The sequence below is a fragment of the Medicago sativa genome, chromosome 3, assembly GCF_051527215.1.
Source record: "Medicago sativa cultivar Bolivia chromosome 3, Bolivia_mono, whole genome shotgun sequence".
NCBI classification, from domain to species: Eukaryota; Viridiplantae; Streptophyta; class Magnoliopsida; order Fabales; family Fabaceae; genus Medicago; species Medicago sativa.
In genome coordinates this window covers 64,616,868-64,641,873 of record NC_140751.1, presented here as the reverse complement: position 1 = coordinate 64,641,873, position 25,006 = coordinate 64,616,868, and the positions used below count along the sequence as shown (strand labels likewise).

At 33.4% G+C, this 25,006-nt stretch overlaps 2 protein-coding genes and 1 long non-coding RNA gene across 6 annotated transcripts; 1 reads left to right on the top strand and 2 right to left on the bottom strand.

Moving 5' to 3' along the window:
* Positions 1–1,550: 1,550 nt before the first annotated feature.
* LOC146939161 (uncharacterized) lies at positions 1,551–12,181 on the bottom strand. The gene is made up of 18 exons (XM_085752962.1): positions 11,982–12,181; positions 7,576–10,716; positions 6,660–7,193; positions 5,850–6,567; positions 5,600–5,748; positions 5,416–5,514; positions 5,221–5,322; positions 5,017–5,118; positions 4,786–4,917; positions 4,361–4,448; positions 4,242–4,270; positions 3,990–4,157; positions 3,765–3,857; positions 3,487–3,567; positions 3,264–3,395; positions 2,982–3,053; positions 2,540–2,660; positions 1,551–2,445 (listed from the first exon to the last, which is right to left on the bottom strand). The coding sequence occupies exons 2-18, from the start codon at positions 10,714–10,716 to the stop codon at positions 1,802–1,804; spliced, it is 6,405 nt and encodes a 2,134-aa protein (XP_085609088.1). The 5' UTR covers positions 11,982–12,181; the 3' UTR covers positions 1,551–1,801.
* A 687-nt stretch (positions 12,182–12,868) lies between these two features.
* On the bottom strand, positions 12,869–17,020 carry LOC146939160 (O-Glycosyl hydrolases family 17 protein). Its single transcript, XM_085752963.1, has 2 exons — positions 16,588–17,020; positions 12,869–14,210 (listed from the first exon to the last, which is right to left on the bottom strand). Exons 1-2 carry the CDS (start codon positions 16,932–16,934, stop codon positions 13,115–13,117), a joined length of 1,443 nt encoding a protein of 480 aa, XP_085609089.1. The 5' UTR covers positions 16,935–17,020; the 3' UTR covers positions 12,869–13,114.
* A 4,471-nt stretch (positions 17,021–21,491) lies between these two features.
* Positions 21,492–24,551, top strand: LOC146939159 (uncharacterized). Of its 4 annotated transcripts, none has more exons than XR_015031570.1 (5): positions 21,492–21,941; positions 22,093–22,230; positions 22,410–22,459; positions 23,224–23,437; positions 24,037–24,551. It is a non-coding gene; the product is annotated as an uncharacterized LOC146939159 (long non-coding RNA). The 4 variants fall into 4 exon arrangements; XR_015031569.1 differs by having other exon boundaries at positions 21,518–21,941; positions 22,053–22,230; XR_015031572.1 differs by having other exon boundaries at positions 21,568–21,941; positions 22,343–22,459.
* Positions 24,552–25,006: the final 455 nt, after the last annotated feature.

Sequence of the window (25,006 nt, the reverse complement as noted above, 5' to 3'; positions counted from 1 at the left end):
CTACTAAGAGTCATGGATCTATACTTTTAACAAAGAAAATTGAAAAACTCATCCTGCAACAAACATAGGCATCACGGCCAACCATACAAAAAGAGGGAAATAAAACTTCTCTCGAGTTAAAATTTTATGTTCATTAATACAAGATCATGGTGATTCAAATTTAAGACTAAATTAAAATCTTTCATGAATAAACTAAGGAGAATGGTAATGAGTGGTAATGAGTGTCCTTGAAGTATTGGTTAAATTATTAAGATAAGTAAATTTGTATCAAAAAGTGGTTTAATCATTGTTAAGACAAAAGTAAAAACTTTATTTTCTTGACAAGGTTATTAAAAAAAAGAGTAATGATATTTTGACATCCATTTGATGACAACTTTGTTGACAACCTTGTTTTTCTCACTTCTTATTGGTCAAAAACAATGGAGAGAGAAAAAGGAAGAGAGAGGATAACAACATCATGTGAGTATGAGAGAGAAAGTTGTCAAAAAGTGGTTGTCAAAATATTATTTCTCTAAAAAAAAAAAAATCCATTTTTCCAAAGTAGTCACCAATATAAAAAAAAAAAAATCTTGAGATTCATCCTTTTTGTCATCAATCTCAAATACTCACTTTCTCCATATTCTTTTTCTTATGTTCACAATATTTGTGTATATTCTTTTGACTTTGCTGCAGTTTTTCTTTCTTTCTTTTTCGTTGTTAAGCTGTTCAAATCAGATATATATTTATTATAATTCAATTCTTAGTGTTGTCATAGAAAGTTATGATGCAAAATTGCAATTGGTTTTTTCTTCTGAAAGGTGTTCTTGTGGTCATGTTACCAGCTAAAAAATATTGGTTATAAACAATGTACAATACATAGGTTACTTGCTAAAAAGTGCGCTTTTGCTAATCTTCAATGCTAAGTTCAAACTAGAAGATATCAGTACAAGCAACATGCATGTAAGAAAATATTGCAACTTATTATTCCTTCCTAAGATGTAGGAAACAATGATTTTAAATTTGCAAAGCTTTCTTTCGCTAAATTCCTTGCACATTCAGCTTCTCTGACGTTGACCTCCGACGAAGCAAGTGCAGAAAGTAATTCTCTACTTTGTTGTGCCCACTCAGAACATTCAGCCTTCAACTTCTTCTTCTTCTAAACATCACATTGGTTCAATGCTGACTTTTGATTCTCAAGACTTGCCGATTGTTCATCAATTTGTAAAGAGAGCTCATTTACCTGAGCATTGGCAATTGAAGTTTCTTTGTCAATGTGGGTTTGTGTAATCTTAGCACTCCAAAGCTTGTTTATGAGATTGGTTTTCAAATCAAGAAGTTGGTTGTGCTTGTTGAATACTTGTTGAGAAGTAGCGTGTTTGATAATGTTGTCATTGACGAAGTTCTATACTTTCTCAACGAAGTCCTTCAACTCAGAAGTTTTATTTTCCCACCGTGCAACGCGGGTTGCACGGGTATATATTATTCTCTTTTAACAAAAAATATTGTAAAAGCATCATATGGTAAGAAAGACATCCAACTATGTTGGAAATCCAATCCTACCACTTATCGAATGGAGCACTAAAATAATTAAAATAAAGATTAAACAGAAGATACAACTTGGAGTAGTTCAATCAATACCCAAGGGAATAACAATGTGATACAACTGCCCGCCTCATTAAAAACCTTACCTGTAAAACCCAATGGGATAAAACCAGGTGAAGGAAAAAAGAGCGCAGTACTAAGCATACATAAACAAAACGACATTAACAAAAACACTAATCAGACCCTATCCAATTTTCGTATTTTTATGTGAGGTTCCTTCCTAAAATGTAGGAAATGATGATTTTAAATTTGCAAAGCCTTCTGTTGCGAAATCCCTCACAAGTTCAGCTTCTCTTACATCAACCGCAGATGATGCCAGTGCAGAAATTAATTCTTTACTTTGTTGTGCCCACTCGGTACATTCAGCCTTCAACTTCTCCTTCTGAACATCACATTTGTTCACTACTGACTTCAAATCATCAATTTGTAAAGAGAGTTCATGTATCTTAGCATTGGCAGTTGAAGATTCACTGTCAATGTGGGTTTGTGTACTCTTTGCACTCCAAAGTTTGTTCATGAGATTGGTTTTCAAAGCAAGAAGTTGGTTGTGCTTGTTGAATACTTGTTGAGCAGTGGTGTGTTTGGTAATGTTGTCATTGAAGAAGTTCTGTACTTTTTCAACAAAGTCCTTCAACTCAGAAGTTAACATTTCTTGATGCTCATTCAGCTGATGAAGAAGTGAAATCAATTTTGATTTGGACTCTTGGTTAGATACGAGATGATCAAGGTTTGACGATGAGTCCATCAACGTCTTCAATTCTTGAAGTAAAATTTGAATGGAGGAAATTGGCACTTGTCCAGTGAGAAGCTTCTCAAGTGCAAGAAGCGGGTCTTCTTCGATCAGCTTGTTAATATCTTTCATTGCTGCAAGAGTTAATTCATTTATATTAAGATTATTATTCTCATGGAAGCATTATCATTTTAGGAAGAAAAATATACAATGATTAGTAGTCTTCACCTGAATCATAAAACTCATGAGTAGTTTCCTGAGAGTTTCCAATATCAACATCTTTGGTGGCTGGAGGCTTTGTGTTGACAGTTGAAAAAGAGGGTATGCATATTTTACCATCACCATCTTCCTATAAATTTTAATTTGAATTGGAGTTTATAACGCAAATGAAATATCCCAACAAAGATAAAATATATTAGCTTTATTTTATTTTATTTTATTTTGACCGAAACATTAGTTTTATTATCGATTCAATAAGAAATGGTTCACAAAATCGAATACAATAACTTAATAAATGATTTTGCACTCCAAAAAGCTCAAAAAATAAAAAAAAAAAAAGAAAATATAATAAATTTACTATTAATTTGAAAGAAAAAAAACTCATTGTTTATTTTGCCTTAGGCCTCACAATATGTGTTGGTTCGACCCGGTTACATACTAATGAACTTACTAAATGAGTTGATGATCTTATTGTTTTGCCATGTGTTGATGCACTTCCTTCTTCAACACTTATCTCGATACCCTGCTTAAAATTATAAGATTGTTTAGGTTTGTAAAAAAGAGTAAAAAAAGAATACAAGCAAAATAGGGGACGAACTTGCTGCTTCTATTTTGCCTAACTTAGAACCCCCCAACTAATTGCAAACCATGGAAACGTAAATTAGTTGCATGATATTTTGAAGTAGTAGTTGAAGTAAATGCTTGAAAGCTTGGTTCCATACAGTAAACTCACATGTGAAGATGTTTTATGCTCAGAAGTAACTAATGGCCCTGATGAAGAAATATTTGGTTCTGAATGAGTTGGTGATGTTATTGTCTTGGCATAAGCTATAGTTGTTGTATCTTCAAAAGTTAGCTTGATAACCTTCATAAAATTAAAAAGATATTACAGTGTGTTGCAATGTATCATAATTGATTTCCAATATAAGTAGAAAAAGAGTCAAGAGAATAGTTGCCTTTTGTTTAGGAGCAGCTAATTGTATAGTAGACTCATTCCTTGTTTCTGAAACGGTGGCAAAAGTTGTTGCGACAGTTTTCTGTAAAGTAGAGAACTCTTGAATAATTTGATCCATTGTTTCATTCAAACACTATATATCATGACAATATAAATTAGATCATCAAAATTTCGATTAGTTAGTTACTAACTCATTATCAATACAATTTTTATTTTACTTTCTACACTTTTTTGTAATCTATGACTTTCAGTTAGAATTATAAGTATTACATTACGTACCTGAGAAGGTTTGACGGTAGTATCTGTTTCTCCAAATGGATGTTGTTGATCCATCAAACATTGCTGACTCGTTGATTGTTCATTCAACAACTCCTGAGATTAGGAAATTAAGCGTTAGAGATGTGAAATTACTAATTACATCCTTATACTTAGCCATTCATTATATCCATAAGAAAGGATTTCATAAGAAGAATATCGAAGGAAGGGACATGGATGGAAAATTACTTGTGAATTTGTTGGCGAATTTGGTACTGAAGGTATGGGGGAAAATATTTGCTTTCTCTCTTCTGTTTGTTTCATTTTTGCCTCCACAACTTTCGACTCATTGCCATTTTCATGTGAAGAAGTTAACTCATGTTTAGATGTTGCTTGAACTTCAGTCCTATTTGGAAACTGAGACACAATAGAAGAGAGTCTTGATTCGGAAACTATTATTTCATCATCCATAGGAAAATGTTGCTCGATATTAGAGTTTACCTTCATGAGAGGATTGTCATTTAGAGAACCTGAACAACATGTGGAAAAGAAGAGAGTTCAAAAATCAAAAGGGTGATGAGGTAACATAAGAAAATAAAATTGATCCAAAAAGTCTTCACCTTGATCATTATCAAAATCTTCAATGGCAAGCGGCTTTGTAGTGGAAATTGAAGGAGATGGTATGGCTGTTTGGCTATCACCATATTCCTTCACATTAAAATAATGTGAACTATAAATTGTTAATATTTGTAGGATCAGCCTCACTAATTAACAAAAAATATAATTTAGACAAATAATCATACGATTTCACTATAGAAATAATAAGGAATTGAAAACAAAAGAGTTAGTTTTAAGCCTGAACTTAGAATCGCCGAGCAACAATAAATTTAGATCAAAATTTGTGGTGAGACTAAATACACCCCTTCACACCCAACACAACGAAGGTGTTGGTCTGTTGGATACTGCAATGAAGGCAACCCAAATGCCACCATTAGAAGGTGGGGCCGACTGCAAAGAAGACGGAATTTCCATACAATAAACTCACCTGTGAAGAACTGTTGTACTCAAAAGTAACAATTGGACCTGATGATGAACTGACTAATTCTAAATGAGTTGACAATGGTATTGGCTTGCCATTAATTGATGTGTTTCCATCTTCAACACTTATCTCGATACCCTGCTTAAATTTAAAAGGATATTTAAGTTGGTTGTATAGTTCAATTTTTGCATTGAAAAAGTGTCAAAAATAATACAAGCAAAATAGGGGAATCATTGCCTTTTGTTTAGGAGCAACTAATTGTATGGGCCGCTTATTCCTTGTTCCTGAAGTGGTGGACAAAGTTGTTTCTACAATTTTCTCTGACGTCGAACCCTCCAACTGATTTCACAGCATGAAAATGTAAATTAGTTGAAGTGAAGTTTATTTTCTTCAACATTTCTATTATATCTTTATATGAAAAATGAGGTGGTACTACATTACATTATTTCCCGGAGAATATTTGATGGTAGTATCAGTTTCTCCAAGTGCACGTTGCTGGTTCACCAAACATTGTTGATCCAATGATTGTTCATTCATCAACTCCTGTAAATGAACAGAAGCATTAGTGATATGAAACTACCAGTTACATCCATTTTTACTAAGTAAGGGAATTTCCATTGGCCTGCAAATAATTACTTCTGAATTTGTTGGTAATATTGCTACTGATGTTATCTCTAAATCAGGATCATCTTCAACGAATTCAGGCTCTGCCTCCAGAGTTTGTTTCATTTGTATCTACAAAAAAAAAAATAACATGTTTGATTCAAAGACAATGTCATGATGATTGTATTCAGGTGTGATAATTTTGAATAATATTGACCTGTGAATAAGTCAAACCGTGTGCTGATGCCGCTTCAACTTCAATCTCAACTGATAAATCTACGGAATATTCATTAGAGGAATCTTCGCCTTTGGACTTTTCTTGTAATTGTTTGAATAGATTCAGAAAATCCTCACGCAATTCATGGTCTATAGTAACACATTATAGAAATTAACATGATCATATACCAACTCGTAAATATTACAACGAACATGTAATAGTTTTGAAAAATACTGGATATAGTGTGTACCTGAGTTGAAAGTTACATCAGAAATGTCAGAGATGCTATTGGCTGTTGATGCTGAAGTTAGAGAGAGTTTTTGACAATTCTGTACAAAACGATTTTCTACATCCTGAAATTGAATTCCTTGTGTCTGGCAGAGGCTTGGTAGGTCGACAAATGCTACAACATTTAGATTTGGAATCTCGACTTTCTGATCATCACCTTCATTTTTGAATATTTCCTCTAGTTCACCAGCTTCTCTTATCATCAGAACCTCTAGCTCAGGAAGCTCTTTAGAAACGGAGGTTGGAAATAAATATTTCAACTTGGTGCAGTTTACGACAACAAGTAATTTTAGCATTGGAAAGCTTGTCCTTGAAGCCACATAATTTGACCCTTTTATATTCTCCACATCATCTTTGATAATATGCTTCAACTCTTTACAGTCTTTTATTATTACAAATTGCAATTTTGGTAGGCATCTTAAAATAGAAGTGGAGAAAACTATTTCCAATTTTTCACATCCCACTATTTTTAGCAAGCCTAGGTTTTGGAGGGCAAAAGAATTTTTGGGACCCACAAAAAGACATGTCATCACATGAAGATCTTGCAACTCAAGGTATGTCAAACTTAAGGTCAACTGCTGTTCATTTACTTGATCGAGATAAAAGATACTTTCTACTTTGGAATTTTTTACCATCATTTTTTCCATGGCGATAAAATGCTCTATGTTTCCATTCAATTCCTGCAATAAAAGAATGGGAAATAAATATGTGCATAAAATAAGACTAGAAAAATAATATCACAAACAACAAAGATATATGAAAAGAGGGATACCTTTATGATTGTACCGTCCATAGATCTTGTTGTTGAATGAGGAGTTATGAAATCGGCAATAGATTTGATAGAAAGTTGGGGGCATTCACTGAGTACAAGGTGCTTAAATGGTGTAAGTGTTGTAAGATATTGTTTGGGACTCATGGCCACTAGATTAGGCAGGTTGCAAAGACTGAAAATTTCTAATGCTGGAAGTTGTAGGTGAATCTCAGTGTGGTTTTGATGATCATCAATGTAGTTTCCAAATATGTATTTCAAATGCACACAATTATCAACTGTTAGACTTCTTAATTTTGGGAAGACATTGTCCCAACTATTGCCATCACTGCCATGATCTCCGGTGTCTATTATTATGTGCTTCAATTCATCACAGTTTCTAAATATCAAAAGTTCCAACAACATGCTTGAGATGAATATCCATTTTATCTTTGGAACATGAAACAATTCCATCTCTTTAATATTTCTCAGCATCTTTGATTGTCTTGAAAGACATTGAGGACATTCCCCTATGTTAGAGCAGTATGAATTTGATTCCTGTAATATAATTATAAAATCCCAATTTAAAAGAACTCAAAGTAAAACCAAACATTCTTGTGGTGTTTATTCAAAAAAAAATAAAAAATACATTCTTGTGGTGTGCACAAATATTGAGGAAATGCAACATATAGTGTTTCTCTTATACGACGCCTAATGGTGGCCTTAAAATTCTCTATAATTAATTTACTGCGTCGATGTTTTTAAACACTTGAAAAAGTATTCAACTTCTAGTGGTAATGATACCCAAAAAGGTATATAATGGCTATATTTCCAAAATAGTTTTAGTATATTTAGTTCCTTAACAAGTGTCCCATAGGTATTTGTTAACATTTTCAATTACCAAAAAAAAAAATAGTAATAGAAAAAGTTAGAGGCTTACTAAGCAGTCCTGCTGCGGTTGATCGCCATCAACCAATGGGATTGTAGTAGTTGCAGCACTCCCGAGTTTGTGTCTGAATTTATTACCATGACAACATATATGAGTCCAAGAGAAGATACTGCATTTGATAGGTTCCGATTCTGTTTGTGCCTTGGAACCACAATTGGAAGTTGAAGATGATCCCTTCACACAGGAAGACATGGAATGATAACATTCTCGAAAAATACCAATGAAACTTGGTAAATAATTGAGCTGCAAATGTGTTAGTGAACCAAGTTCCACATGCTGTTCAAATATGTATTTCAATCCATCACATCTTATAATTTCGACACGTTCCAGTACTGGAAGGTCTTGAGCAGAGGGGAAAGGAAATACATATTCTAATAAGGGACATCCCTCAATAATCAGAAATTTTAGTTTTGGAAACATAGAGCCATGACTCTTGTTATCATTATCATCGCCATCTATATCTTCTCTTGATTCCAACTCTCTTCTTTCATCTACTATTATGTTTTCCAGTCCCTCGCAATTTTCTATGTGCAATGTCTCTAGTAGCACTAGGCTTCGAGAAGTCGAAAGTTGAAACAGGGAAACTAACATCGGGCAATTCACCAGGATGATGGTCTTTAGATTGCAGAGGTTTAGCTTGCATTTAAACAAACTTCGAAAATGTTGACAATACTTGATTGATAGCTCCTCTAAATTCTCCAAAGAGTAAAAAGAAATGGGACCACTGAATAGTTCTTCCAAATCTTCCATACTTTCTAGTTCTAGTACGACCAACTTGGACAAGACATTTGGGACTTTCTTTTTCCTTTTTTTTGATAAGCAGACATCTGGGACTTGAGAACCAATATTGTCAATGAGGCGTTCTAACTTTGAAATCCGATTCAAGCGAAGCTCAGCAATATCATTCATACCTAGTTCTATAGGAACAATCTCAGGCATGAGATTTCTCCATCCCCCCTTCATACCATTGAGCCAAAGATACTCTGTTGTTTGCATACAGTACTTGAATGTTTCTTTTGAAAAAAAACATTCATCACCACTCACATCAAAAAACACAGATTTTGATAGTGAATCGTTCACTGTATGACAACACCCTTTACAGATAAGATACCTTTGCAACTCAGGTAAGGTTATTTCTTGACAAAAACCATTAAAACTATTTATGAAACGCAACTCTTCAAGTGAAGAACATCTTTCAATAACCTCAAGTGGATTATTCATTCTAATTACACAACCAACCAAGAACAACAATTTCAATTTCTCCAGTTTTGCTATTTCGCTTGGCAATTCATTGATTGTGCAATTAAACAAATCAAGAGCCTCAAGACTAGGCAAGTTTCCCAGAGCAGAGATGTCACCTAAATCCACAGTTTTGATCAATATAGATCGAATATTCGTCAATGACTGAATTGAATGTGCTAATGATAGAGGTAGTTTGTGATGACATCCAAAATACAAAACTCGAAGCTTGGTAAGATTTTCAAAGAAAGAATTTGGGACTTTCATACATTTACAACGTGGACATCCATGTGCGAAGACAATTAAAGTCTCAAGTTTAGAACCATCAAGCTTACAAGAAAACATATCCTTGTCATCCCCTTCACATAATAAATGTCTAATACTTGTCTCCCTTTCAATTATTGACTTTTCAATTTTATCAGACAAATTTACTGCTCGAAACTCTTTTCTCCCTATCCATTGAGCCGCATCACGAACCAAATCATGCATTTTTACATTTCTTTCATTGACCTCCAACAACAAACAAGAATCAATGAGTTTATTTTTGGCTACAACTACTTGGTTTCGAGCATCATTGTAGCTGCAATAATCATCCCTAAAAATACCCATTCCAATGCAAATTCTGACTAGAGTTTCAACATGAATTTGTACATCTTCTTGGAATAACGAACATAAGAGGAACAATCCCTTGGCTTTTTCATCCTTCAAATAATCATAGCTAAACTTTAAACATTTATAAACTTCAACCATATCATCATCAACATCATCCATGGATACAGGCTTCTTCAAGGATTTTAATATCACATCCCACTCATGCACTCGATCTTGTTGGCCCTTTAAACAGCTAGCAATAACTGCAATTGCAACTGGTAATTGTTTGCATTCCTTTGCAATTTTACGTCCCATATCGATCAATCTTTTCGGGGAGCTATTGCATATACCAGCATACATTTTGAACATGATCCATGCGTCATCTTCAGACAAAGGATACAGTTCAATTCTCTTATCACAATCCATTTTGTTAAATGTTTGTTTACTACGCGAGGTTACAAGAACCCTGCAACCTTTGTGATTGTCATGTTTTGGAATCCCTATTGCATCAAAATCAAGAGGTGGGTCTTGATCCCACACATCATCCATTATCAAAAGAATTTTTTCACCATTTGTTAATCTGCTCCATAGTCTTTTGGGTCGGTCTGATTCATTACAATCCTCCCAGTTCAATCCTAAAGGTCCAGCAATATCATCTTGAATCTTTTTTATATCAGGAGTAAATGACACCGCCGTATCAATGACATGAGCGAAATGTTCAGATTGCTTTAGTTCTTTACCCACTTCTATGGCCAATGTAGTTTTACCAGTGCCCCCCATCCCTTGCAATCCGGTTATATAGTTGCTGTCATCTTTTAGTGCATCCAACAATTCTTTGTATTTTGACTCTCTGCTTTTAAAAGAAATGTAAGTTTGGGATGAATAGCGTTCAACATCTGGAAGACGGCGAGGGACTTCAATATTTTCAAGTATCTCTCCCTTTTCTATTAGTCGTTGAATCTCCTCCAAGTTATTTGCCAACTCCTTTCCCCTTTTATATCGCCATATGCAATCAGGACAAAATCCAAAAAAACATGTTTGTTTTGTTTTGATGTCCACTTTATTGAGCTTATCAATTTCTTCTTCCCAAAAACCAACATTAGCTTGAATATCTTTATCTTTTCCCCTTGCCACTTTGACACGTTGCCCCATAGTTATCCTTTCTTGCTCCAACCTAGCCCTTCCTTCTTCAAAATCCTTAACAATGCATGTAAAGCAAAATACATGACGCGCTTCTGTTATTGCCCCATTTATCATTCTTTCCACATATTGCTTCACTAAATCACACAGAAAACTCGCCATCTAAATCATTTTCAATAAAACAAAGTTAGGCATTTATATAAATGTTTGCCAACTTCAAATGGACATGATTTATTTTTTAGGCAAAGTTCTATAAGCAATAAAGATAGAATGAAAGGTATGAGGATCACAGTAGATAACAATTCACTACATGTCTTTTTCAACATGATAGAATCCTAATCCGCTAAATAGACTGGTTTGTTTGTATTTAGTTGATTCAGAAGCCAACGGTTTTTGCTTTTCGTGGATGGTAGTTCTAATTTTTTTTTATATGCAAATTGTTGGTGATTAATTCGTTAGTGAGATGGTGATTTATCAGTAGAAGATATTGAACCTTATACTTCCTACATAATATATCGTATCTCAACTCGTCACTAGGCCTCTCCTTCGAAGTTGGTCATTGTTAAACAATTTGCAATTAGAAGAAGCATAGAGATGCCTTGTCATAAAAGCTACTTGTTCTAGTTAGAATCTTGGCTCAACCATAGGCTTGTTAAGGGCATTAGCATAGAGTAGCATAACTTTATCTTTTCTGTTATGTTGACTCGGCATTCAGCAAGGTTGTTTGAAGTTAGTTACATAGATTAGCTAGAGTTGGTTAGACTCGAGAGCTATAAATAACTCCTTGTACTCATTTTTGAAAAAAAAACTTATGTACAATTCCTTGTGCTTTTCGTATGGTTCTTAACTAAATTCACCATGATTCTCTCAAATCCATAATTTTCTCAGACTTTGTTATATCCAAAAAATATGTATTTTTAGTTAAGAATCATACGAAAAGCACCTAAGGAATTGTACATAAATTTTTTCCATTTTATATATCAATTTTTTGTTATGCAGGTTAAACGAGTTTCTCATCACTCATATGGACTAATCTGAATGGATAGCAGACTAATAAAGGTCACACTGAAACACTCTAAAAAAATCCGTGTTAAAAATTTATTGCTCTAACCAAACAATTTATCGGGATTGGTGAGCCAACCTACATTAACTAGCTCATTTTAACGGCTACTCCCTCGTCTCTTTTTTGTGAAGTAACTTAGTGGTTGAAGCTTGCATATTTTAAATGTGGAGAAGTGTGGTGTCTAGGGTTTAAACCCCACCCCCTGCATATATTATGCAATGTCTCTACCAACTGAGTTAAACCATGACTTTCTCTTGTCTCTTTTATAAGAAAAATATTATAAATTATTTTTTTCTCTTATAATAAGAAGCAGATGAGTAAGTATAATGGACAGAAAATGTGATCGGAATGAAATGCTTGTTACCTCTTGATTTACCGTTTCCGACTTCCGTTACGTTCAGCTAGCAGCAGACACACAACATTGAATCTTTCCTCCCCTTTCTTTATCCAATCGGCAGGCTGGCAACACAAGCATGAAACTCAAACAATAGCAGCAGATAGAGAGACACTATAACATTTCTAACCACAATCTAGTATTGGCTTTAGAAAAAGCAACCAGTTTGTCTACACTCCACTGAATTTTATTTTTTATACTCACTCACACTCCACGATTCTTATAATAATTTTTTTTCAGACACACTCACAGAAAAATAAATTAAAGTCACAGGAATACTTGTGAATACCAACTCAGTCCTGTCTTGGTCTACTACTACTTGTACCTTTTTCGTTTTTAAATTAATCCCATTTCGAACTTCACATTTTCACACTGGTCATTCATTTTAAAAATCCATTATTTTATCAAAACCTTGTAAAATCAATTTTTAATCTCGTGTTTATACTTCCCAAACCTCGATTCTTGGTTTTTATGGTATTTTAGTTATTTATTTTGTGCTTCCCAAACGATAAACTCTATCAATATAATAAATTAATAATGCAACTACATCGTACTATCAAAAATTATACTACGAGTACAAATCACTCACCCAGTGACAAATTTTTGCAGCTCAAGACTAGTAAATTTTTATTTTATTATTTTTTTGGATGTAATACTAAATTTATTCATCTTCAAAATCTTGATCTACTCCACATTTCAAATCAATTGTCAGGTTATACTAGTAACAGAAGAAAAAAATGAGTTAGACCCAAAAACGCTTAGATGAGATGGTGCGGATCTCGTATAGTTTAACCAAAGTTTGGGTTTGAATTCAGCATTAGGCATGTGGTAGCGTTAAAACACTATTGGCGAGAAAATTTAACAATCAACAGAACCTTCTTTAAGAAATAGTACATCTTAATTTCAGGAAATAGTAATCTCATGTTAAATCACATGCAGTGAATAACCATGAAGCAGGCAAACCAAAGTGATAGCACTAATACTTTAATTCCACAAATAAATTAATTCTAGGAAGACCTAACCATTTTAATTCACTGATACACATCTACAACAAAATTACTGCAGTAAATTATCTGCAAAAATGATCCTAACATTTACTTAAGTCAAACCTTCAAAGATGCCAAGAGGGTTGTTACTAGTAAAATCAACCACTGAAAACTACACACCCTGTAAAGTTCGGCATTAGACGTGTGAATCTCAATCGGAAACCTGCAACGATCATCTGATGGATCAACGGTTGTGATTAAGCCAAGCCCCCCAAAGTCGCAACTTTCAGCTCTTTGATCATGCTCCTGATAATAACTATTAAAAGCATATGATATATTACTAGGCCATGTGATGTTAAAGCAAGATCCACCAGAAGATAGTGCAGTACAATCAGCATTTGCACAAGCCTCTAAAGCTTTTGCAGTTGCATTAGACAAGTCTTCGTTGTTGTTCACAACACACCACTTGGAAGAAAGATACTCGACATTTTGAGCATTCACAAGGCTCTTTGAACCCTGGCCAAGATCCACGTGGTATTTTGATTGGCCGTCAAAGGTGAATAAACCCCAATGCCTTTCGAAATCTCCAGCAGCAATGCTCCTTTGATCCTCGTCGAGAAGGCTATAAATGTATGTTTCATGTGGTGGCCGATGTGGTGTTCCCAAGTTGCTATGAAGGTGGTTCATTAGGCCTTTCATGAAGGTTTCGGCTAAGAAAGAGGTTGCGTTTGCAGCTCCATCGGTCGGCCAACCAATCTTTGAAACAACGATTTCCATATTAGGAAATCCTACTTTTGATAAAACAGTGATCACTGTATCGTAGCTCATATCAAAGCTATTTTTGTATGTTTTGTGGCCAAGTTTATGAGGGTGTGCAGTTTCTTTGAAGAGTGAAAAGTCAAGTGAAATGTTTTTGGTCTGAAGGAAGGTTAGAAATGGAGAAATGGTCACAAAGAAAGGTGATTCGTGCTTGTCGAGAAATGTGAGTAGCTCGATCATGGTTTTGTTGATGTCAGACCTGAGATGCGCTTCGGTGGACGAGTTGGATCCTGACTCAAAACTATCAAAGCTGCATGGAACTACAACTTTTACTTTGTTGTCCAATTTTGCTTTCTTTAAAGCAGCTTGAATATTCATAGCAGCTCCAATTGTGAAGGGATGGAATTGTTCACCGTAACTTTTAAGAAATGGTTCATCACCAACAGCAACATATCTGCACATAAGTTAAATTTAAAACAATATATGTAAAGTGACTCATACTTCAGAAATACATATCCATTTTTTTTCAACTAAGAGTAAATTTTTTCAAAAGTTTCAATTACTTGTTCAAATTTTAGCTGATTAAACCTTTGAGAAAGCATACTTATTTGATACTCTATGGCTAGTGAATTTAACTGATCTAGCATTTCATGGTCCTAGCATACACCACTGAGAAAACAGTAACATTAATTCTGTTCAAAAATCAACTCTTAAAAGAAAAATGACCAAATTAAAGTTTCCATCTAAAATATGTGTATTCAAAATATAAGCAAAAATTTAGTTCAACATATCTTAGGAACTCCTCCTGTCATTATCTCCTTATATGGACTAAGAAAAGAGTTTTGACAAATTTTGTTGTTGAAATACCTCACCCAACTCCACTTAGAAAGTGAAAATGAAGTTGCAACATGGCTGAAAGTGTCATCGTATCAACAAATCATGTACACCAGTATCACTAATCTACTCTTCCACAACACTACCTCCGGTTATTGCTTCTTTCGTGAACAGCCATCGATTCATCTTTGTTATTGAAAAACAACACACACCTTCTGTAGTCTTAATCATAGGGATTTGATTTTGTATAACTGTCCTGTTTCATGATTAGCTTTTATTGTCGTATTATTTCCTTCCTTATTTTCTCAAACCAAACAGATCCTGAATATGTCAGCTGATAATTTCTTTGGCAATCTAGCATCTTAGGACTTAGTAGTTACGACACATTTTGAATGCAAACATAGAATACTAAGAGTGTCCAACAAAGCAATCCTAGTAGCATGCTAGCTAACAGTGATGTGTCTTATCATGAGTCATGATTTCCACGCTGTCATGCCAACTCAAGCTGTTAATTATATTCATTTTGGATCTTAATTTTAAATTTTTGAATAAAATTATTCTCTATAACAGAAATATGGGGATGAAGGGATAAGTTGGTGTTTTAAGTCATCGCAAAATCCATAAATAATTCTTACTGTTAGGTGTCGAAAATATAATTAAACTTCTACAGAAATTTTACACTACTTAGTTTATAATTTTCTGCTTCTGCTACTATTTTTTGATCAAGTTCCTTTTGTTATTGCATTTGAAAGAATAAAAAAGGGCAACCCGGTGCACTGAAGCTCCTGCATACGCAGGGTCCGGGAAGGGGTCCCACCATTTGAAAGAATATTGTGTTAAAAATAATGTGGTTATTTTACAGGCTAGAAGAGACCAAAACCCTGAAGAGAATCCCTTGTTTCCAGAAAATTTACCATCATAATATGTGTGTCATCTTACCCCTTCACAAAGGTGATAAATTCATTATAACTGATTTGATTTTCCAATTTTCTCAGCTCATACAACTTAGAAAAAAAAATGATTTGTTTTAAAATCAAATTCCATCTATAGATTTTACATCGCGGAGCCGCTTCAACACTGAAATGTAAGCATTTTATTCTAACAATTGCAGTCCTCTTAGATCTGTTTCATGCCATAGATCATAACTGTGTTAGACTTCTTATTATGACAGTTATAGGCAGTTATGATGTCAGTTATGTATGTTGTTTAATTTTAGGAATAAATAGAGAAAGACTCTCAAATTTTTCGGATAGCAATTGTCTTGTAATAGTGTACAACTTATTTCCTTAGTTTATGTGTGAATTGTGCATTCTCTATAGTTAGTGTAAATCTGTTTCTGTTTCTAACAAACTGCTGCATTTGATTCACTGCTTTCATTTGCAATGAACATTGACTTAGCTAATTTTAGTTCTTTTATCCCTTAGTTATCAAAGTACCTACATTTTATCTTTGACACATTCCAACTCTACTACATACCTCTTCCCTAACCTAACTTTTAATAACACAAACCCCATTCAGTTGACACCTATGCCATTGTCTGTTCTATAATTGTGGGTTTTGGCATCTACCACGACACTTCTGATCAAAAGTGTGTCTGATGTCTCTTATATGACATGTGTCGGTTTCCGACACATTTGGTTACATTTTATTAATTCATTTTCCTAAATTATTATTGTTGACGACACATGTTAGTCTCTTGTACGAGTATGTGTCAGTGCTTAATAGGTTTTGGCACCATCAAGAGATCAAGTACTCAAACCACATTCAGTTGACACCTGTGACATTATTTATTCTATAATCTATAAAACTTCCTCATTCAGTGACTAATTCTTGTTTCACTCTTTACTGAGTCTTTACGTTATTACCAAAGGACATAACAACAAATATGAGAAGAAAAAAAAGTAAAAAATAAAAACCAACAATGTATTAAAAATTAAATAAATAATATAAAATAAGAAAATATAGAATTAAAAGAGGAAGAAAGAAAAGTGACATACTCAATTTTAGCACCATTAGAAACATAGCGAGTAACATTATCATGAACCCAAGTATCAGCAACTTTTCTAGAAGAATTCAAACTTTTGAGCAAAACATTAGGAATACCAACAGTGACACCAATGTTAGACCCAGAAAGAGCTTGAAGAACATCAGGTTTTGCATCAAACAGTTTCACTTTGTTGATGTTGTTGGACTTCAGAAGTTTCACTACTTTCATGGGTGGTAGTGGGTGTGAAGCCATGGTTCCCCAGTTCACACCTATGGCTTCAGATACAGAAGCGATGTTGAAAATGGTGAAGAAGAAGAAGAAGAAGGTGAATGTGAGGAAGGAAGAAACAGTGGACATTGTTCTGCAAAATGTTTGGTTGTTTTTGTGGTACTTTTGTTGTTGGTGTTTTAAAAGTGTTGTACTTGTTGAAAATCTTGTTCCAAGTGTATTTGAATTTATTAATGTAATTAATTTTTGTATAAGATTAAGGGTTACCACCATAACATAAAATTTTCATGGGAAAACGAGGTTAGCAATTTAACATTAACACATTTAGTTAGGAATATCATGTTTTTAAATAGAGTACACCCTCTGGTCACTGCTATAAGCAAAAATCTACTTTTTAAGTTCATTCAATAAATGATGAATGTGGTCCATTAAATAGACCACATACATCATTTATTGAATGAACCTAAAAAGTGAAATTTTGCTTATAATAATGACCGGAGGATGTACACGATACATATAAAAAATTTGTCTTAAAAGTTGCATGTTTAATTTTTAAAAAAATACAAAAATTGTTTAATGATAAGTTTTTAAAATTATCAAGAATTTACCAAACACAATTGTGAAAATAATGTTCCAGTTAATAGGAATTTTAGGAAAACTATAATCTCAAAAATTAATTTTATAGTCATGACAAAAATGTACCCTTATTTATTATTTTTACCTTAATAATAAGCTCGTCAAAATGGATCTACAGTGAATTTTTATTATTATTATTTTTTAATAAAAATTATTATTATACCATTATTACATTTTCTTGGGTTACTTTAATATCATTATTTTATTTTTTTTGAAGAAATTAAGGATGATACAGTTTGGAACCAGACACGAGAAGCTGAGTCAGCACACTCTCACCTTACTTTAATATCACTAATCACTATTACTTACACCACCTTATTGTTGAATAAACATGTTTATCCAAGGACTTTAATTCAAAAAACATTGGAGGCTGGTGACTTGTTTAGGTTTTTTGTCCGTGGTGAGTGAGCAAGTGGTGTTTGAATTGGAAGGATAAATTTAATGTGTGGTATGAACTAGTTTAAGGTGGAGAAAATTTGGATAATATTAAGTTTCTTGTGTGTTTTTAAATTTTCAATTTCACTTTCATTCGGATTTTATAATTTGAAACGTGAAAATACTTTTCAGGTTATAAAATTTGTAACATACCAATATATACAGTGCTCAATTACTTTTCCTCATTTTCCATTTTTAAAAAACTCCCAACTCCCCCCCCCCCCCCCCCCCCCCCCCCTCAAAAAAAAAAAATCAAATCTCACTCATTGTGTCAATTTTCAACCACATACGAGGTTAGTACATATTTTCTTAAGTTTTTATGGTTCGATTGAACTTTTTATGAATTTTCGATGTCCTGCAATATATAGAATATGAAATGGATTCTTCATCATTTCAGTTTCTACAATTCAAACGTTCAGAAATGCCAATTTTTTTTTTCTTCTGATTTTGTCCTTGTATATGTTCACCTTAAAGCCATATGAAAGGACCAGGATTCCCCTTGTTATAAAGAAGATAATTAAGTCTACTACTCCTCGGCTTTCACCCCCATTATGAAGAAGAATCCATTGCTACATTGTACAGAGAGATTAAATCAAGAAAAGAAGGTTCAAGCTTTAAGGGTTCTTGCCCAATTACATCCTCTAATAAATGTGATTGTCCCTATGACCACCCTTTGCAATGATCATCCTTATTTTAGCGGTTCTTTCATCACCTCGTTAAGATGAAGACGATGATACATCTTTGTCGAAAGGCATACCTCTGAGTAGGTTTTCTCCATCATAAGCATTTATTCTTTGTTTTACTTTTGATAAATTGGCTAAATAGCTGGTCTTGTTGCTATTATTAGATTAATCTTGACTCATTCAGATTTTATTTGACCGCATGCGTATTATATTCTTTATGATATTGTTTTAACGCTCGTGTATTACGTTTTGGAAGTTAATGCCTGGTTAGTGCCTTTTGGATTGTCTTATGGGTTATATTGTGGTATATTTTGTTATATTATGTTCATAAAGTGTATATCTTTAGAACAATTTGAAAAGTTGCAAAATCATGTGCATCCCTTGTTCAAATTCTATTAATCGAACCATCATTTACATGTTCGGTTTATAGAATCTGAAACTTGTCAATTTACTATAGCCTAATTTGTTTAATGAATTGGGGGTTTGGTACGTTTTAGTTTTTATGATCCGAACCTGTAAAAGACATGATTTTATGTGGCCTACTAGGCACAAAAAGTTTATGTGGTCCACACACACAAAACTTCTATAAATTAGTGTGTTTAATACATTTTCACTCCAGACCATAAAACAATGAACACTTACCTATTAGAAATGGACATTAGTTAGTTGTAGTTTAATACAATAGAACCACCCAATCTATTTTGGATTTGTATTGATGTCACATTCTCATACTTAAAGGATCAATTGGACAAAATTAATGGTCGTTTCAACCACGACGACATGAAAAGGATGGTGTGTTGAGTATCATTGTTTTTCGATCGACTCAAATGGAGGCTTTGCGTTCATCAAGATGAAACTCTAGAGCGACGATGATGTATGAACTATGTTCTCTATACTTGGTCAGTATTGTTCAAAGGGACCACATGAGTTAGACACTATCTTAGTGATATCCGTTCATGCTATTCGAGCAAGCTTGATTTTCCCCAGAACATATGAAGAAATAAGAGCAATCATGGATTAACCAAATGAAGAAATTTGTTTGGTTCATCCATGATTTGGTTTGTGTTTAATTATGTTATCACGATTATTATTATTGTTGTTGTTGAAATTATGTTGAACTATATTGTTGAAATTGTTGTGGTTCAATTATCTTGTCGATAATTTGACAAATAAAAACATTGAAGGTGGCACGCTTATGGTAGTGCATTTTAGCATATAGGGTAGTAGATTGAAAATTTGTCTTAGTTTATGACATACAGGAAAAAATTTAGCATGCTACTTTTTATATTCCTCACTAGAAAATAAAATCATATATATTTTTAAAGTGTGATTTCGGATAATATAAATATATTTATAAGCGGCACAACATTAGTGATTTTTAAAATATGTACATTTGAACTCATGTTGGAGGCGACGAGTAGGACCTAACAGATCAACCCTTCAAAAGCACTGGATTTATTTGAGTCTAAAGAGGTGTTAAAGTCTAAAGAATTGGTTCGACCAACATTTAGGAATAATTTACGCACTCTTAGTTTTTAGCTCTATTACGTTGGTAATGATGTTTTTTTAATCAAAAATACATGTTAGTTTATCTACAAGACTGGCAATAAAGTATTGTAAGATTCGTGTTCTAAGTTTGTAAACATGAAAAAATTCTAAACAAAATCAATATTTCACTTTTATCTTTTAGATTCGTATTGAATTACCATGTTATAATTTTATTTAAATTGTCCTTAGGTTCAACCTAATCTCATCTGAAATAGATTTGATGTCAATATGATTTATAAAACATTAAATTTATCTGACGTGTGCAAACTAAGGTGTACAAAGTGATCTGAAAAAAAATAATGTTACGCTAAGGACAAATATGACTCATTCGAAGTAAAAATAGTGTTACACTAAGGGCAAATATAACTCATTTGAAGTCGTTCTCTAATCACCCATGTTAAGGATGAATAATGTTACGCTGAGGACAAATATGACTCATTCGAAGTAAAAATAGTGTTACACTAAGGGCAAATATAACTCATTTGAAGTCGTTCTCTAATCACCCATGTCAAATAATGTTACGCTAAGGACAAATATGACTCATTCGAAGTAAAAATAGTGTTACACTAAGGGCAAATATAACTCATTTGAAGTCGTTCTCTAATCACCCATGTTAAGGATGAATAATGTGTTTACAAAAAAACAATATGGCATCTCTAGTTGTATAGTTTATTGCTTTAATAAACACTGAAGCAGTTACCAGATATTTTCTTAAAAACTTTATTATTCCAACAATATGTACCATCTTAAAGAAACATTTAAATTTAAGTAGAGATGAAACTGTAATTCGATTAGCTTGATGATTACTTTTTAAGATTGAACTATGACAATTTTTTATTCAAAAGCAAACAACATCGAAAAATATTAGTCCTCTCAATTAGATTGACCATTACCTCAAACTAACAAATCACAAACAAATATTATTGACAAAAAAAAAACAAAGGAACTTAGGGAAATAAACTTGACCCAGAGAATAAAAAGAAATAAAAGAATAAAAAGAAATAAAAATATTTTAAAAATAAAAAGAAGGTGATGGAAGTCATTGGCGAACAAAATTCTAAACCAATAAACTATTGGATAGAATTTAAACAATTGAAGCATTAAGAAGAAACCTCAGAAAAAAAAAGTCATCTTATTGTCACGAGAATTTCTTTCTCAAAAAATGTGAATGACATTTACTTGTATGGAAGAAAACAAAAATAAAAAATTCTCCATCTTACTTATATCTAATCCTAATTAACATTGCTAATACCTTTGCAAACCCTAAACCTAGATTATTTAGGCGCCAAACAATCCAGGCCGTTGGATCTATGTCATTAGGCAAGGTTAACATATCAGCCCTTGATCAAATCTTAATGATGGCTTGCACACATCCCATACATATTTCAGATTCAATGTGTATCATCTTCCAACGCGTTTTGTTTTCCAAAGTATTCATTTTCAATTCATTCTCTTATTCCAACCATCCATGCCACTTTATCTGTTCCCTTTTCATCTCCTAGATTCATGTTCAGCCTTTTGCCATTCTCTCTCTCTGCCAATGAACCATAACCATACATGAAGAAATTTCAATCTCTCCCATGTCTTCTCCACTTTCACCGTTGTCTTTTCTCCTCCCACTCCCCTTCACCAATGCTCTCGACTCCGACATCACCTTCGCCGTTGTCGACTTCCCCGCCACCGTCTGCGGCATCGTATCAGCCAGACAAGCAAAAAGAAGCGCAGAAACATGCCACTTCGAATAAAGAGAAAGAAGCCATGGAAATTTGCAATCTCGATCGATTGGAAGCTCCCGTCGTTGCTCTCTCCCTTCATCAACAATATTGCTCTCAAGGTAATCACTTTTCCCTTTATATGAATTGAATTGTGTTTTGAGTTTAATCACTCTCCACCTCTCAGTTGTTTCTTCAACTCCATTCATTATTGGTAATAAATTTGCAATTAGGCTCACAACATAATCAGATTTGGGTATCTGACGAGAACAGGGTCATAGTTGACGATTCACTTTCATCTTCTCTGTTTCGGCGACGATTCAATTTCGACCGTTGAGGGAAGAAGTATGGGATGAAATGGAACAAGATTGTAGCAGAAACATGGAATGGAACATGGTGTATCAGTTGTAGGTACTCCCTCTCTCACTATGTTTCCTCTCATTTAAAATTCTCTACTACCACCTTATATTTTTGAAACATTTTGTTTTTAACTCAATTGAATTTTGAATTCCTCTTCTATTAGGTCATAATTTTTCTTACTCAATGTTTCTATCAAATTGGATTCTAAATCTGAGTTTTTCTTTGGCAAGAAATGCTACTATTTGGTGAAGACTCAAAATATAGCAATTGGGTTTTCAAGGTACTGGAGTTTTGAACCAATCAATTTGCTCGATTCATCATTTGTTAATTTTTGTTTTTAATTTTTTTTTGCTTTAGTTGAAAATAGTTGAAGAACTTAACGGGGTTGTGAGTTTTTGTTTTATATATAATTTCTAATATGCAATTATGTCTTTTTTGCGTGTTTGTTCATGATGTTTAACTCTGTATTTCCCGTCTTTTTTGTTACTTATGGTGGTTGTTTTGGTTTTTGTTCTAATCATGGCAAATAATTTGAGTTTAGTGTTACAAAGTGAGCTTGAAAATCTCTACAAAGATGCTATGAGAACATTGAGTTCACTTGCTTTTTGAATCTTCTTAGAGTTTGGTGTTCTATGTTAAAAAAATTAAAACCACTACCATAGGATGAAGCAATAGTTTTAGAATCAAATGTTGTTTGACAGGAAGATATCTTTGTTGTAGAAGATGTTTATTTTGCTGTCCCTGTGTTTGTTGTTATGTTATATTACTTTATTAGATTCTATGATCGATTATTTCCTTCTTTCTTTATGGTTAAATCTGCAATTTTTGTTTGAGGATTCCAAAATATCATGTTTGCTCCTATGCACAATAAGAATTCTGCTAATTGAATTTGCTAGATAATTACCAACTAACTGATGTAGTTCTGCAATTAAAAAGTAATAGGGCACTCTGAAGCAGCAATTAGCCAACATACTGGTGTTTGCATATATTTTTAGTTCATTTGTAAGTGTTATCTTACTATTGCTTCCTTTGCTCTCCAAACAGATTTTGCTCCAGCAGAAAATAAAGATGGCATGTCAGTTCTATTAATGATTTTTCCGAAGTAATATTTTGATTTTTGGAAGACTTTAAATGGCATTCATCCAAGCTTGAGTGATTCATCAAATGGTGAACAACAAAGCATCATGAACAACATTATTGCTATACTAACTGAGGGTGTTCATTCCTTGAAGCAGGAAAACAACAAAGGCTATAAAAGGTGACTTTTTATGATCTAAATGAAATACTATGAGTGAACTTATACATGTGGCTGCATGTTTATTTTATTTTATTTTTTTACAAACCTGTGGCTGCATGTTTATTATTATATAGTGTGTAATCAACTAAGTGCTGCTATATTAATTTTGAAGAATTAAAGTGCTGCTATATTAATTTTGACCAAGTCAAATCAACCAAAGTGCTTGCTATAGAGTATTATATAGTACAAAGAAGGAATACTCTAAAAATATATAATTCTGCACATGTATGTCACTTTGTGTAGCTGAAACCATTTTCGTTATAAATGACCATGCTTTGCTGTCAAAGTTTATAAATGAAACCTATATGTGGTCATATTAAGCCTAATGCTATATCAATGTCACTTAAGTGAAGGAGGTGTGCACTGCTACCGTAATGCTTATCTTTTCCATCTAATGAATTCTAATGATCAAATTTAGTATATGCAAGGCTATATTACTCTGCATGATCGTATTAGCAAAATGCTTGATAGAAAAGACTGAACCCAATAAGATAAATATTTTGAAATAGTCTTGGTATATGTAGCATAGTGATTGTTTTAATTCTGCTTGAAAATTGCAGGACTTAACACTTGGAAAATAGAAAGGGAAGATCCTATCTTCAAGCAATACAGCTTGCCAAAGGGTGAGGTTGGTTACCCCGGTGGAATTTTTAACCCTTTTGAAGTTTGCACCAACTTTGGAGGCTAAAGAGAAGGAAATTGCTAATGGTAGATTGGCAATGGCATTCTTGGGATTTATCATTCAGCACAATGTCACAGTCAAAGAACCATTTGATAACCTCTTGCAGCACCTTTCAAACCCATGGCACAACACCATTGTTCAACCACTGAGTGACGGCAACTAAAATGTTTGTGTATCCAATGACATGAAAGCCTATATTATTCTAATGGAATCCTGGATGGATGAATTTTGAAAGACATCTGAGCATGATTGTTAGGATCCTTAATCTATTTGCATGTACAGAGGAACTAAGTGGTTTTTAAAAAAAATAGACATAGGTGTACCTTGGTGGTGATGGAACTCTTTTGCAAGCCATTCATTTAATATATGACAATTCCCGTTCTTGGAGTGAAATCAGATCCTACATATATTTGAGTTTTATATGCATGTAGTCTTGGTTTAATTTTGATGTCTTGACTTTACTATATAGACAATTTATGTGATCTTTTGGATTATGCCAATTTGACTTTTAAATGTATTAATAACAAGATTCATAAATTTACAAAAAAGTAATGTTTACCTCTTATAAATAGAACCAAAAAAAAAAAATAACGAGAAAGATTAATCGTTAAAAAACAATAGCGCTTCAACTCTAATAGACATGTGCGATAGAACGGATGACAATGGAGATTGTATCAACACCACTTCAAATGTAGTGTATAAAGAGATATTCCAAAATGTGTGAACAACTATTGTATGTCCTAAAATATTGATTATGTTAAATTGTTTTCTTATCTATTAAGCTCCATTGTTTATGACCCGGGCGTTAGCACGGGTAAAAGTTCTAGTTTGCTGAATACTTCTAAGAA